Source organism: Molossus molossus, unplaced genomic scaffold, assembly GCF_014108415.1.
Source record: "Molossus molossus isolate mMolMol1 unplaced genomic scaffold, mMolMol1.p scaffold_m16_p_8, whole genome shotgun sequence".
Classification (NCBI taxonomy): domain Eukaryota; kingdom Metazoa; phylum Chordata; class Mammalia; order Chiroptera; family Molossidae; genus Molossus; species Molossus molossus.
This window is the reverse complement of record NW_023425402.1, coordinates 62,906,354-62,920,008: the sequence shown is the minus strand read 5'-3', so window position 1 is coordinate 62,920,008 and position 13,655 is coordinate 62,906,354. Positions and strand designations below refer to the sequence as shown.

The 13,655-nt window shown below is 46.0% G+C and overlaps 1 protein-coding gene across 2 annotated transcripts in view; it reads right to left on the bottom strand.

Moving 5' to 3' along the window:
• Positions 1 to 13,655, bottom strand: part of BACH2 (BTB domain and CNC homolog 2) — a 218,528-nt gene that overhangs the window by 20,495 nt on the left and 184,378 nt on the right. For both annotated transcript variants that reach the window (XM_036249409.1, XM_036249410.1), the window contains one exon: positions 1,380 to 2,972. In XM_036249409.1, coding sequence (XP_036105302.1) covers positions 1,380 to 2,972 — 1,593 coding nt within the window. The remainder of the gene's footprint in view (positions 1 to 1,379; positions 2,973 to 13,655) is intronic.

Genomic DNA, 13,655 nt, shown 5'->3' with positions numbered 1-13,655 from the left:
TGAAGGGATGTGGTGTTATCTGAATAGAAATAGTTCCCATTCAAATTTCCTTGACAATTTCTTTTAACTAATTTAAATCCTGTCTTTCTCCATTTTTGTCAGGCAAAAAGAAGAGAGGGACCAAGCTCATTAGCAAAACAAGGAAGTGACCACAGGGCATTTCTGCAGTTGGCACAGAGAGCGTTGGATCTATTTTCAAAACATGCCTGAACTGAAGCCTCCTGTGCTCCTTGCCAATCTTGCAGAGACTGAATAAACTGCACGTGGCCCTGTGAAAAGCCACCTCACCCCATGTGGCGTTTCTGCTGCCTGGTTGGGTTAACATCCCCACTTTCCTAGAGGCTGATATCCAGGGAGCGCAAAAGTGTACTGAGGGCACTGGCCTAGCGAGGACCACACTTCATTTCCTTGTTTTTCGGATCAGCAGCTCCGAGGGTCTTCTCACTGGATTCACTCACTCCAGCTCCAAAGGCAGGTCTGACACAGGTGTCTGTCTCAGGCTGATTCCTTGTCAATCGGTTAGGCAGTGCCGGATTGTGACAGAGACTCCCTCATATCTTCCCAGGGGCCTCTGAAGTTATGGGGGAAGGGGAAACATATGGGGTGTCTGTTCTTCCTCTCCTCAGCCACCTGAGTCTTGTTGGCGATGTGGCTGGTGTTGTCCTGGCTCCCTCTCCCAGCGTTGGTGAGACATGGATGGAGCCTTTGGGAATATTTATCTAAGAAGTACTTAAGTTGGCACTGAACCCCACTGCTCCCCAAAATAACTTCTCACCATTTGTGGGGAGCTTGGGAAATGGTATATTATAAAGTTATGTGTGACTGACTAGGGGACTCCTGCATCGACTCTGAGACCAGAATGGATGGTGAGCTGTCTATCTGCATCACTGTGGACACCGGATGGCCCCAGGGTCTTCTGTTGATAAGAAAAACTAAATGGGTGCTGGGAAAGCACTTGTTTACTGTGGATCTGTCTAGTTTCAATCAGTTTTGAAAGTGTTTCTATATTTCCCTGCACACCGAAGGGGTGAGGAGCAAGGATGAAGACGAGTACAGCATCCTCTCAAAGAGGTGGAAGAGGAGAGAGGTCTGAAGCACCTGAGCATGTTCTCATGCATCAGTTACCTTTGTCACTAAGCAGCTTGCCTCTGCTAGCTGAGTATTACACCTAGATAAAATGTCAAGTGCTTTCTAGGACAAAAGTGGTTAATTTGGAATCACCTTGAAGCATCCATGAACGGGGGAGGCAGTCCCTTTACCATAACCTTTAATCTTGGCAAATAAGAACAATCTGTGAGTGGTGGGGAGCGGGGCAGGGAGAGTCCAGATAAAGGACCAAGGGGGTGGATGACATGCTTGAATTTATGCGGGTTCCCTACCTCCTGGCCCCTGTCCTGCACAGGACACGACTCACTGTCTGCTTCCGAGAACGATCCGGATTCGTCACTGGAGTTGGTTCCGTAAGACTGCTCACATTTAATTTGGGGTCGGACTTGGTTGTACATTCCATCTCCCATCAGGCCTGGCTCCTGATGTTCTGTGGCAAGGAATCTGGCTCCCTGGGAACAGGGTGAGGAGGAGAACTCACAGAGAGGGAGGCTGCAGGGCGAGCCCCCGCTCCCGTCCTCTGCGTAGGAATAGGAGGAGCACGAACTGGAAGTCCTGGTCCTGGTCTCCAAGGGGGGCGAGCGAGGGCAGACCTTGATTGGCACCGGGCAGCTAGTGTTGGGCCGCATCCTTCCTGGCAAGTGGTCAGCCATCAGCCCACCGTGGGAGTAGGCCTGTGAGCTGGGGAGGGACTGGCCAGCCCCCACCCATAGACCCTTTGGCACCGGCTCAGAGAGGTCTTTGTCCAAACTGCTTACCCCAGAATACGAATGCACCGAAGGGCTCACTTGGTCACAAGCGCTTGAGGAGAAGATCACACTTCTCCGGTCCAGCTCTCCTTCCTGTTTACAGAGAGCCTCCACCCCAGGGCCCTTGAGGGGCGACCCCATTGTGAAGCTGGACGCATCCTTCTGGCCCATGTGGGCCTGTCCATAATTCCCCGTGAAAGGGGCGTAGTCAGTTTTAAGGTCACCCTGAGTGATGCCCTTGTCGAAAGGGCACGCGGAACTCCTGGCAAAGTGCTGCTGAGATGTACTGGGCAAGCCAGCCAGCTCCGCACTTTTTGTTATGCTGAACAGAGACCTTAGGCAGGAGGGAGAGGACACGCTCCTGGATCGCTCCAGGCAGGCGGCCCTGGAGGGCGGGGCGGGGGCGGGGGCGGGGCTGGGCTGCTTCCGGTCCATCTCCACATCCCCGGCTCTGTCCTTGGCGTCAGGCTCGTCCCCGGACAGGCAGAGCGTGATGCTTTCTTCCTCGGTCTCCTCACTAGGCGGCTCACTTTTAATCTGCCCCACGGTAAGCCCCGGCTTGAGGCTGTTGCCGGCGTTGTCTTCACTGAATGTGCTTGCAAAACCTGAGGTACTGTGGGATGATGCGCTGTAGACATTCTTGGTACATGCAAGCTGGTATTTCTTGTATCGGGGGTACTGTGTTAACGCGTCCTTTTCGGAGCTCTCCTTGGTGTCCGTAGGCCCGTCGGACTCCGGCTGCAAAGCTTCTTCCTTCTGTGCTACGGGGATGGCAGTGGCCTCAAAGCTGATGGGGTGTGGAAGCGTCTGGTCCCTGGGGCTGGCCATCTTGGCCGTCTCCGAATCCATCGTCTCCTCCTCTTCCTCCTCCTCCTCTCCCGCGGAGTTCCCGTGGTCCTCGTGGGGGCGCGGGCAAGCCGTGTCCTTGCGGCACACGAACAGGCCATCCTCGCTGTTCAGGAGCTGGGTCTGCAGGAAGCTGAAGCAGGAGTCCTCCAGGTTGTGCATGCGCAGGAACTCGGCACAGCGGATGACCTCGCGGATGTTTTCTCTGCTGAGTAACAGCTTGGCGGTGTAGGCAAACTGTAACAGTGGCCCGAAGCCCCTGGCCGTGACCTGTAACACAAACAGGGAAATTGCCATGAAGTTACCATCAGCACCGCTTTTGTCCCGACTCCCTCAACTGAAGCAAGATAACCAGACAGTGCTAATGTCCCAGCACAAAGACTGCAAAGGAGCAGTTAATCTGTACTGGGTCAGCAATGATTCTGCTTCCAATAATTAGTGCCTGTCTCGTGCATGCCACTGCTCGATTTCATCAGGGGCTCGGAGAATTGAAAATCACCAGGGTCAAGTGGCTAAACAAGATGACAACGGGTTCAGTGTTTACACTAATGAAATATCCTGGCAAAAATGCACGGTAACAATGGGACGCCTATTAATTTCCCTTCCAATCAGCCCTGTTGAGAGCCGTTCTACATCAGGAGTGCTGCGGTACTTCTTGCAGCTGCCTGGAGCCAAAGCCAGCATTCTAGTTTTCTTGTTAACTGCACAACTGGCAATATGGCCCTGTTCAAAACGGAGAGCCTGTAGGGTTTCAAAATAGTTTTCCCTCACTTACAAGTTAGAAAGAGACATTAAAAGCAACTTCTATTTTGCTCCTTCATCAGTTTCTAGTTGGAACTTTTCAGTCATCACGTCATACCTGATCTTACCATGATAACCAGCAGTGTTCTCAAAACAAAAAACAAAAAACACCCAAATTCCTAGCCCATAAAGAACGGGGGTTACAGAGCTAAACAAACTGGCTGCAGTTTGAATGGCTGAAGCTGCTGAGTGGCACAGGACACTGGCTAGTCCTTCCCTAATTGTAAGCAGCAGCTTTGCCATGCAGCTGTCTCCTTTCCTGGTAAATCTTCAGGGGCTAAGCCTACTGTCACGGGCTGCTCATCCATTACATTTTACACAGATTGAAAATGTGCTATTTATGCACATCTTTTGTGTATGCACGCACACAGGCTCACAGGCTCGCGCGTGTGCGCGCGCACACACACACACACATACACACACACACAGAATAACTTAGATAATTAGAAATACATTGCCTAAGGCCAATTGCTTCTTCAGATGGAGGTGGATTAAACTTGCTGGTATTTAGGACAGGCTTCCTTACCCTCTATGCAAAACCATGAATCCTCTAGGTTCTTGCAAGCACCACTGACCCCATAGGGAGGGGAGGCAGGTCTACAAATCATGTGTACAAATCAGGTGAAAGTAGCAATCATGGGCTCCTTGCTGGAAGTCATCGTACAAGTGATTTAAAAATATCTGCTATGGGAATAAGTGCAGAGCAAGATGAACTGGCAAGCTTTGTGTCTGACTTCCACATGTATTAAATTCACCACAGCACACAGAGCCAAAACTCTTATGAGGACTGATATCTGCTATTCACGATTCAGCTCGGACATCAGCTCCTCTGGGAGCCCTCTCCAGGCTTCCTAGAGAGAAGGAATGACACCATCCTCTCAGCCCCCACAGCCAGAGTGAGGAAATGTGGATTCTCCAGGGCAGTACTGACTTTATATCGCTGCATTCTTTCTGGTAAGGGAAATTTCTTAGATACATAGCTGAATGGGATTTTAATTGTTAAGAATTTCGAAGTACTTTAAATAAAATTCCAAATAAAAAAATTCTCTTTCAGCTAATGAGTCTCAAGATATTTAGTTAAAAAAAGAAATACAACAAAAACCATGACTGTCAGACCCATGTTAGAGTTCTACAGGGGAGCCATTGCCACCTCACTCTTGGCATATACTTAATTGGGTTTGTTTCTACCATAAGACAGCAAGGTCCTTCAGATCAGGGATTGTTTCATTTCTTATTGTAACTCTGCACCTAACTAGGGCCTCTAACATGATAAACTCCTAAGAAAAGCTTGTATATCATTCAATATATCAAAATTCTAACTGTACCTCTAACATACAACTACAGTGTACAGAAGGTGACAACACTGTTTGGTAGGTGTTGTCTCAAATTACTTTTGGAGCAAGGCATTGTGTAAACCAACATACCAACCCTATCAACCAATCCAAGCGGGCAAGAGTCTATTTGTTCAGTCCCCTCGTACTGGTATTTTTTTTTTTTTTTATCCTCACCCGAGGACATTTTTCCATTTGTTATTCAGATAGTGCGGGAGGGAGAGAAAGGAAGAGAGGGAGAGAGAAACATCAACGTGAAAGGGACACATCGAGTGGCTGCCACCTGCACGACCCAACCAGAGCCAGAGACAAACTGCAACTGAAATACATGCCCTTAGCGGGAACTGAACCCGGGTCTCTCTGGACCACAGGCCGATGCTCTAACTGCTGAGCCAAACTGGTCAGGGCTCATATTAGTATTAAAAAGGAGCTCATCTAACCTACACTTCTGTGGCCCACTAAGCTGACATCCTAATAGATTCAACAAATGTAATGCTTACTATATCTATCTTATGGACATTTCCCTCAGGAACTTTTAAAAGGGATGCAAGGCACGGAAGTGTATATTTATAAGTAACTAAAGAAGGCAATGATAATGTCACATGACCCATTTCTTTACTGTAACACAGCTCCACCACAAAGAGGGGGAATGGCAGAATCAGGCAGAGGTGCCCCTCCATAAGTACCTTCTGCTCTGCTCCTAGGCAATCTGCCAGCTGCTGAGTGGATAAAACACATTTTGAGTTTTGGCAGATGTGCTCACGATACGGGAAATGGGGGAAACTTATCTCAGTGATATTCAGGCTTTCTAGACAGACCTCCTCGTACTCTCATCCTTATCACCATTTGTGTTTTGTTTTGATGCTGTTGGTCTCAGTAGACCCTACCCCTGTTCCCCACTGTGGCTGCTTTTAAAGAATATTCTTAAATTTAAGTCAGAGACACCCACAGGGATCATTGGATCAGTCCTGGGTCTCACCACTTGCCATGTGGCTTCAAGGAGCTAGAGAAAGCTTCCCCTCAGGGAAGACCTGATGCTTCAATATGTGAGTTGGCCTGAGGATGCCAATGAGCAGTCTCTGCATCCCAAATCAAATCACCAATCTTTCTGGACTTAGGAGACATGATGAGCTTGAAATGATCATCAGATGGTCATGAAAGAGTCATGAATAAAAATAGGGTTGTAAGCTGTCCTTCAAGTCCAAGGTCAGAAGAAATGGTGCCCTCACCATGAAATTTCGAGTCCATAACTAGCTCTTCTCCCACATGAGTTTAGTCCTGCTTTGTCATATTCAACTGCTCAGCTTCTGTGTGCAGGCTCTGTCTAGTGAGTCAAAGTTATCACTCACCAGGCACCCCCTGGGCCCAGCACTGTGCTAGTTGATTCTTGTAATCAGGCAGGCATGATTGCCTTCATTTTGTAGTCAAGGAAACTGAGAAAGAGATGAGGAAATTCATCCAAGGTTGAAGAGCTGGGATTCCCATCCTAGTGCTGTGAGGAATGGGTAAGAATAAGAATCAGCCTTATGCTCAAGAAACCTACAATTCAGCTTTGTAGAAGAGGTATTAAACAATTAAAAGTTAATTATTAAGTCACAGTGTAAGTCAATGATGGATGGATTCTCACAAAGGTGCATAGTTAATTGTCAACTGAGAAATCCAGACCAGTTTGGGAGAAGAGGGAACTGCTGAGGTCTGGGGGGAATGCCCGGAGCACCGGTACGTCTGCTCTGGGTTAAGCTTGCTTTGCTACAACGGCTGCCTTCCGAGCTGCCACAGGTGTCCCCCAGGAACCCAGCTCTGGGGCATTCAGGCCAGCCATAATACCTCCAAATGCACAAAACAGAAAGCAAGTGCCCATCACACCTGCAGGCAGGGGCTTTCTAAATATCGCTTTAGCTCCATCTTGAGTAGGTTACACTGTCTTTCCATTTTCAGGAATCATTAACTCACTCATTGTATTGGTAAAGCAAATATCCAGGTACCAGTGTGAAGCTATAAGCTATATGTTTATGAAACTGACCACAAAGTCAGTACTGTTATTTACTTTCTATTTTTTAACATGTAAGGCTCTGATCATGGGAAAACGCGAGGGGGGGATGGGTGGTGGAGAATCTTACACAAAACTAATGACCCATAAACATGTTATTTAAAAAGGTAATGATCACGAAGTTAAAGTGGAATGAAGTGACTAGAAATAGCACACCCTTTTTATTTCACTGATGTTAATGCCAACTGTGTTCCACTGTTGTAAGGGAAGCAGACATATCTAGGCTAAAATTCACTGGTCAGGAATGGCCTGAAGGCATGATAAACAAATGCAAAATACACTATTAGTGACAGCTTGAGAGAAGTCTGGCATTCTGAATGAACTATTTTGGATGGATCGTTTTGAATTTTTTTTTTTGTCATGCTTAAACACATAACTACCTGGTTTCTCAGTGTGCTCTCCATGAGGCTGAATCACACACTGGGGGCCGAAAGGAGTGTGCCACACGGGCTAAGAACTGGGGGAGGTGAGAAGCAACACCCCTGCTGCTCCCAAGGAGGCAATGACCTCATCTAGGAGTCAGCATGCGCGAGACAGGTGGCACTGACCTCAGGTTCCAGGCCTGGAAGAAGTCAGGTCAGACGGCTAAACTCACGCACGATGGTGTGAGTCCACATGCTGACGTGCTGCAAATCTAACCAACTGAAAATTATGACCCGAATCCTATATTCCCTTGGGTCCTGAAGCATCATCTCTCTGCTGCTGATGGAACGAAGATGAACTGACGAAAACTTAACTGGCAGAGGGCATGTCTGGGTGCTGTTGGCAGAGCTGGGGCGCTCACTCTCGGGAGGTGCCCATTTGCTGCTGGACAGAGCTTATCATAGGGAACTTCTAAGTTTCATCTTTCTGGACTATGATTGGGATCAGGCAGCTGGCCTTCAGGTGTATATTGAAATGAGGGTTTGGGAATTTTTATGAGACTTGGAACAGCATTCTCTTCTTAGGCCATGTGATGAGATCTCCTCAGCTGGTCCCAGCGGTGTGTACACATGGCTGTGGCATTGAGCCACCTGCAGGAGGCTGATCGGACAAATGAGGAGACCTGGTGGCTGCTCCCAGGAGAGGGGAGGCACACTTCTCAAGGTCCCTTAATTGCATCCTTATAAAACATGGAAACTTTCACCCTCAGCCACACCAGGCACACTTTCCCAGTGAAACTGGGTCTCTTCTACACCGCAGGAGCTGGGGAGACGAAGGTAGCAAAGCCATGCCAGTGGGCTTGTTAAAACACGGTGGCCACTGACCACCACTCGGTGATTTTTGCACAGCAAGGCACTTGTCAAGTAAAGAAAACAACACTGGTGACAACTCACTCTTCCTTCCCACCCCCCCTGTACTGCATCCCATTCTGTAGAATGAATGAATTAGCAATGAGCCGCCACTTCTCATCTGAATTTCCTATAATTTATATTCATATTATCACACTTTTTCCCCCCAAAGCAGCATGTTATGCAAGCATACTACACTCAGGATGTATTTGTGAAATTAATTTCACTATTTCAACAAAACTTCTGGTCATTTAGTTACTTACTATTTTTTGTTTATTCATTGAGTCATTGCTCAACCATGTATCAGGAACACGCTGTACACTGTATGAGGTCTGAGGGAACCAGCTTTCTTAGATTCAAATTCCCAGCCTACCATGTACCAGCTGTGTAACTCGGGTGCTTACTTAACCTTTCTGTGTTTAAGTTTCTGCAAGTGTAAGACAGGGATGCCAACAGTGCCTCTGCCTGACAGTAAAATCTCTGGAACAGGGTCTGTCATCGAGTATCAGCTACTACTCCTGCTGGTATTACAAAGAAGAATAAAGTATAGTTTCTTTCTCCAGGGAGCAAGGAGGCTAACCAGGGAGACAGATGTCTAAGACAAATGTCTACAATGTAATCTGAGTGTGTCACAGACATTTGCTGGGTACTAAGGGAGGACCTAGCTGGGGCACTAACTACAGGCATCAGTGTAAAGAAGACAGGTATCAGTTTTCCTAGCGGAGGTGACCTTTACCCTGAATGTTGAAGGCTGAGTTGAAGTTCATCTGAAAAAATTGAATAAAGTCACGGCTCGCTCCCTCATCTCCTTCAGGCTCCTCCTCAAATGCTGCTTTCTCAGGGAGGCCTCTCCTGGGCCTCTATCCTCTGCCCTAACACCAAGTCACCAACTCTGGCTACATGCTTTGCCTGGGTCGGTGCAAAGTGAAAATGTAGGCCTCTTATTCAGATTATTAGGAATTTCAAGACAATGGCAGCAGAACATTAAACCAAGTACAGGGTCCTTCTGAACATGGGTCTCTGTGCAATTGCACATGTCCTATGCTCATGAATCTGTCCCTTTCAACACACACACACGTGCTACCTATGCCCTACAGTTGAAATTGGCTCCCTGATTTCTTTCTTTAAAAAAATTTTTTTTCTTTATTGATTTTAGAGAAAGAGGGCGAGAGAGAGAGAGAGAGAGAGAGAGAGAGAAACATTGATGAGAGAACATCGACTGGCTGCCTCCTGCATGTCCCCCACTGGCGATTGGGCCCACAACCTGGGCATGTGCCCTGACTGGGAATTGAACCAGTGACCCCTTGGTGCATGGGCTGACACTCAACCACTGAGCCATGCTGGCTGGGCAGATTCCCAGATTTCAGTGGGGGTGATGGCAGCCTAGGGTAGACATCAAACAGGGGAACTCTATTTGAGTTAAACTCCAAAGGCTAGCTGGCATGCTAGTGTGATCAGCAGTGTAGGTCAGGGGTGACTGACAGGATCATGGATTATCTTGAACTGAAATACATGATCAGTCCACCGAGGTACTGTACTACTTTTTTTCTTTAAATCCTTACCTGAGGATACTTTTCCGTTTATCTTCAGATAGAGTGTGTGTGTGGGGGGAACAATGATATGAGAGAGACACATCAATTGGTTGTCTCCTGCAGGACCCCGACCAGGGCCAGGACTGAATCACAACTGAGGTATGTGCCCTTGACCGGAATCAAACCCGAGACGACTCTTTGGTCCTCAGGCCAACGCCCTAACTGCTAAGCCAAACTGGCTAGGGCTGAGGTACTATTTTTTATTGTCTCATTTATTTATATTTTTATTTATTGTTGACAGTATTGCAGATGTCCCCCATTTCCCCTCTTTTTGCTCCCCTCCAGCCAGCCCCTGCCCCACCCAGGTCTTTCCCACACTGCTGTCTGTATCTGAGGTACTTTTTGATTGGTTAACAAAAGAAAACCAGGTAGGTTAAGGAAACAAAGACCTGACTGAGTCCCCATGATCAAGAGGTGTGATCTGAGACTCCGTGAAATTAATTCCTGGGATCACTGTAGAAAGGACCCTATAATAACTCACATTTTCTCTATAATTTCTCCTGTCACAAGGGTTTGCAGAACATACATCTTGTAGTTTCTCCTAAATCATGAACTAAATGCAAACTTTTTTCAAAATTAAAAAAACTTTAAAATTATCCCAAACTGTTTAGGTCGAACCAAATCCCTCCCTCCCTCCCTATCTATGTACTAAAATAGCATTCTTTTAATACAAACAAGAAAATCTAAATAGATCTGACCAACTACTAACTTTAACTTCTGACAATATAAATTCATAAACTGCTTCTTTACTATTGTCTCTGCCTCATGTCCATTCTTCTCATGTTCCGTTTGCAACGCTGCGGGCTGGGCATTTATAACTAAGGTCCCCTGGCTCCTTTGCTGGTTGACTTATTACTGGGTTCCACCAGTGGGGGGCACTGGTGGGAGATCAGAAGGTGGGAGGAAAAGAGAAGCTATGGTTCCTTCTGTTTCTTTCCTTCCCTGGTGGTGCGTTGTGGAAGTGGCTGCATCCTGACTTCCTGCTGCAGTGGCGGGAAGGGGCTGTTTCCTCCACAGATGCACCTCCTGAGGCACCAGCCCCTCCTCCATGCTCACAGGCCCCTTTTGTCCCCTTCTGCTCTAGCGGTGGTAGCTGCTTCCTGCAGTCATTAATCACTGGGTTAATTCTCCTTCCCCTTTCAGTTCTTCCACTTTTCCAACACCTGTGTAACCAATTCCCTGTTTTATATCCCCTCTGTTTGAAACACCTGGCATGGTTTCTGTTTCCCTGACTCAATCCTCATACATTTTTCAATCAAGGAAGCCAAAAAAGGTAAAGCCCAGAAAGGTGACAGGATTATCCCAAACTCACACGCCTGTTCAGCCAGGGTTTAACTCAAGTCTTCTAACTGCAGAGTTCAACTGCCCTGCTCCCTTCCTATCTGTTACTGTTTCTCTGAAGTGAACCAGAAAAGAAATGGCATTTCATGCGGAAAGATATTACTGTGAGTTTTATTACACTCTCGAAAATATTCAGTTTTATATACTGCTATCCAAAGGAGCCTGGCTAACGGGAAGGGCTGCTTCTCTGGGTATGAAGGGTGACTCTCGCACTTCATTCTCATTATTGACATTATGCAGAATCAGTGCCTAATTTTCTCTTGAAGAATGAAGATAATTGCTAAGTCCCTCAATGGCCCTGTAAATCCTAGGAAGCCCTTTTATCACATAGGAATTTGATAAATTAGCAGGATCAGCTCAGCACCAGTCCTTAGAATCTGGAAGACATCAAAACAGAAATGCCTTTCTCACGGGGAGCCTGTGGCACCGACGCTTTGTTCCCAATGAGAAAGGCAGCCTGATAAGGTCGGTGTTCAGAGGGAATGGCATGTGTCCCTATCTGTGCCAGTCAGCTTGGAATTATCATGGGGCTACACAACAGCTGACGCTGCTCCTTAGACAACCTTTGGTTGTCTCAGGGTTGATGAGAACAGAGAAAGGGGAACAAACATTCGCTCTTTCCTGAGAACTAGCAACACCTTGACCCTGTGGAATCTTCCCTTCAGCTAAGTGGTTTTACCCTCCTCGTCTCACCTCCTTCATCTGTGCCCTTAATTATTTTCTCATTCATGAACAGATAGTTATATTTCCCAGGTAAGTGATGGGCAAAAGTTACACATGATACAAATATAAGGTAATGTATTCATATTTACTCTAAAAGCATATAATAAAAATAGAAAATCTCTCTTCTGAAACATTATATAATGAACTTCATGGAATAATTTTTGAATACTCAATTTCGGTATAAGTGTGGATCCTAAAATAGGTGTAAGATGGTAGTAACTTTTTACATTTTTCAGTGTAAAATGAAAGTGAAAAGCATCCCACTCACCAGCCAGAAAGTGGTAAAGCCCGCATCTAGGTTTACAGTTTCATTTGAAAAACTGCCTCCAAGAAAATTATTTTTAAGATAATTTTAAAAATTACCTAATTTCCATTTTAAATGACCCTCTCCCCATTCAGGAAACCGGCAATCTTCCTAGACCAGAATTTTTGTGAGTCAAGGTTTGACTTTACCTCCTCAATCACTCTAGTCATTTCAAACCAACTATCAACCACTTGATTTTCAACCAGAAACACAAAACATTTTTAAGGTTTCTAGTGATGAGAAGTTCAGTCCCTCATCAAAGCCTTCTGATGGTTCTTCATATCAAGCCAAAAAGTCCCACCCCTGACACCAAAGTACCCTCTTCACTGCCCTCCTCTGAACCATTCTGAGTCTGACACCATCCCGGAGGGTATCTGGACTGAGCACACACATGCTCTAGTCACTGGTGGAGGGGACTGACTATTACCACCCATCTATCACTGTTTAGACCCTATTTTCTAGAAATGCCAACTAAGATTTATTTAATTGTCACTTACTACTCATGGTGCTGTCAATGAACATTTCTGAGCTTTTTTTCCCAGCATGTGCTACTGATAAGCCATGTGCCCGTCTCTATCTTGCAAAATTGTTTTTCGATCCAAGAGTGTATACTTGTCTAGATACTCAGATAATACAAATCGCTCTTCAGTCAAACTTTGAAGATGCACTTTCTTTCTTGTTTTTGAAAACGATGATGCCCTTTTCTGATCTGCAGACTTCTGATGCTTTCCTGGACTCCACAATTCCTCAAAGACATTGACCATAACAAATCGCACCAGATCATGTCTCATTTTATCCCCTGTAGCTCGGTGGCTTTACTTCATCCAGACTGGGAGCTTAGATGTTTTCATTTAATCCATCCATCTACCTGGGGTTTCCATTTCTCTCTACAAGTTCTCCTCACTTTCCCATGTAATAGGCATGAGAAAAGCTTCATGACACTGTCTTGGCAACGACTTCTTGGATGTGACACCGAAAGTACAGGCAACAAAAGCAAAAATAAATGAAAGGGACCACATCAGGGTGAAAAGGCAACTTATAAAATGGGAGAAAATATTTTCAAATGATTTACATGGTAAAAGGTTAATACCCAGATTATATAAAAAACTATAACTCAACAACAAAATATAAAATAACTAAAAATATGGGCAAAGGACTTGAATAAATTTCTTTTTTTTTTTTTTAATCCTCACCTGAGAATATTTTTTCATTTACAGAGTGGGAGGGAGAGAGAGAGAGAGAGAAACATCGACGTGAAAGAGAGACACATCGACTGGTTGCCTCCCGCATGGCCCTGACCAGAGCTGGGGAACACAAACCGCAACCGAGGTACGTGCCCCTTGACCAGAATTGAACCCGCGACTCTTTGGTCCATGGGCCAACACTCTAATCACTGAGCCAAACCCGCCAGGGCTTGAATAGATTTCTCTTTCTCTAAAGAAGATATAAAATAGCCAAGAAGCATATGAAATATGTTCAACATCAGTAATCATCAGAAAATTTGAATGAAAACTACAAGGAGTTACCACCTGACACCCAT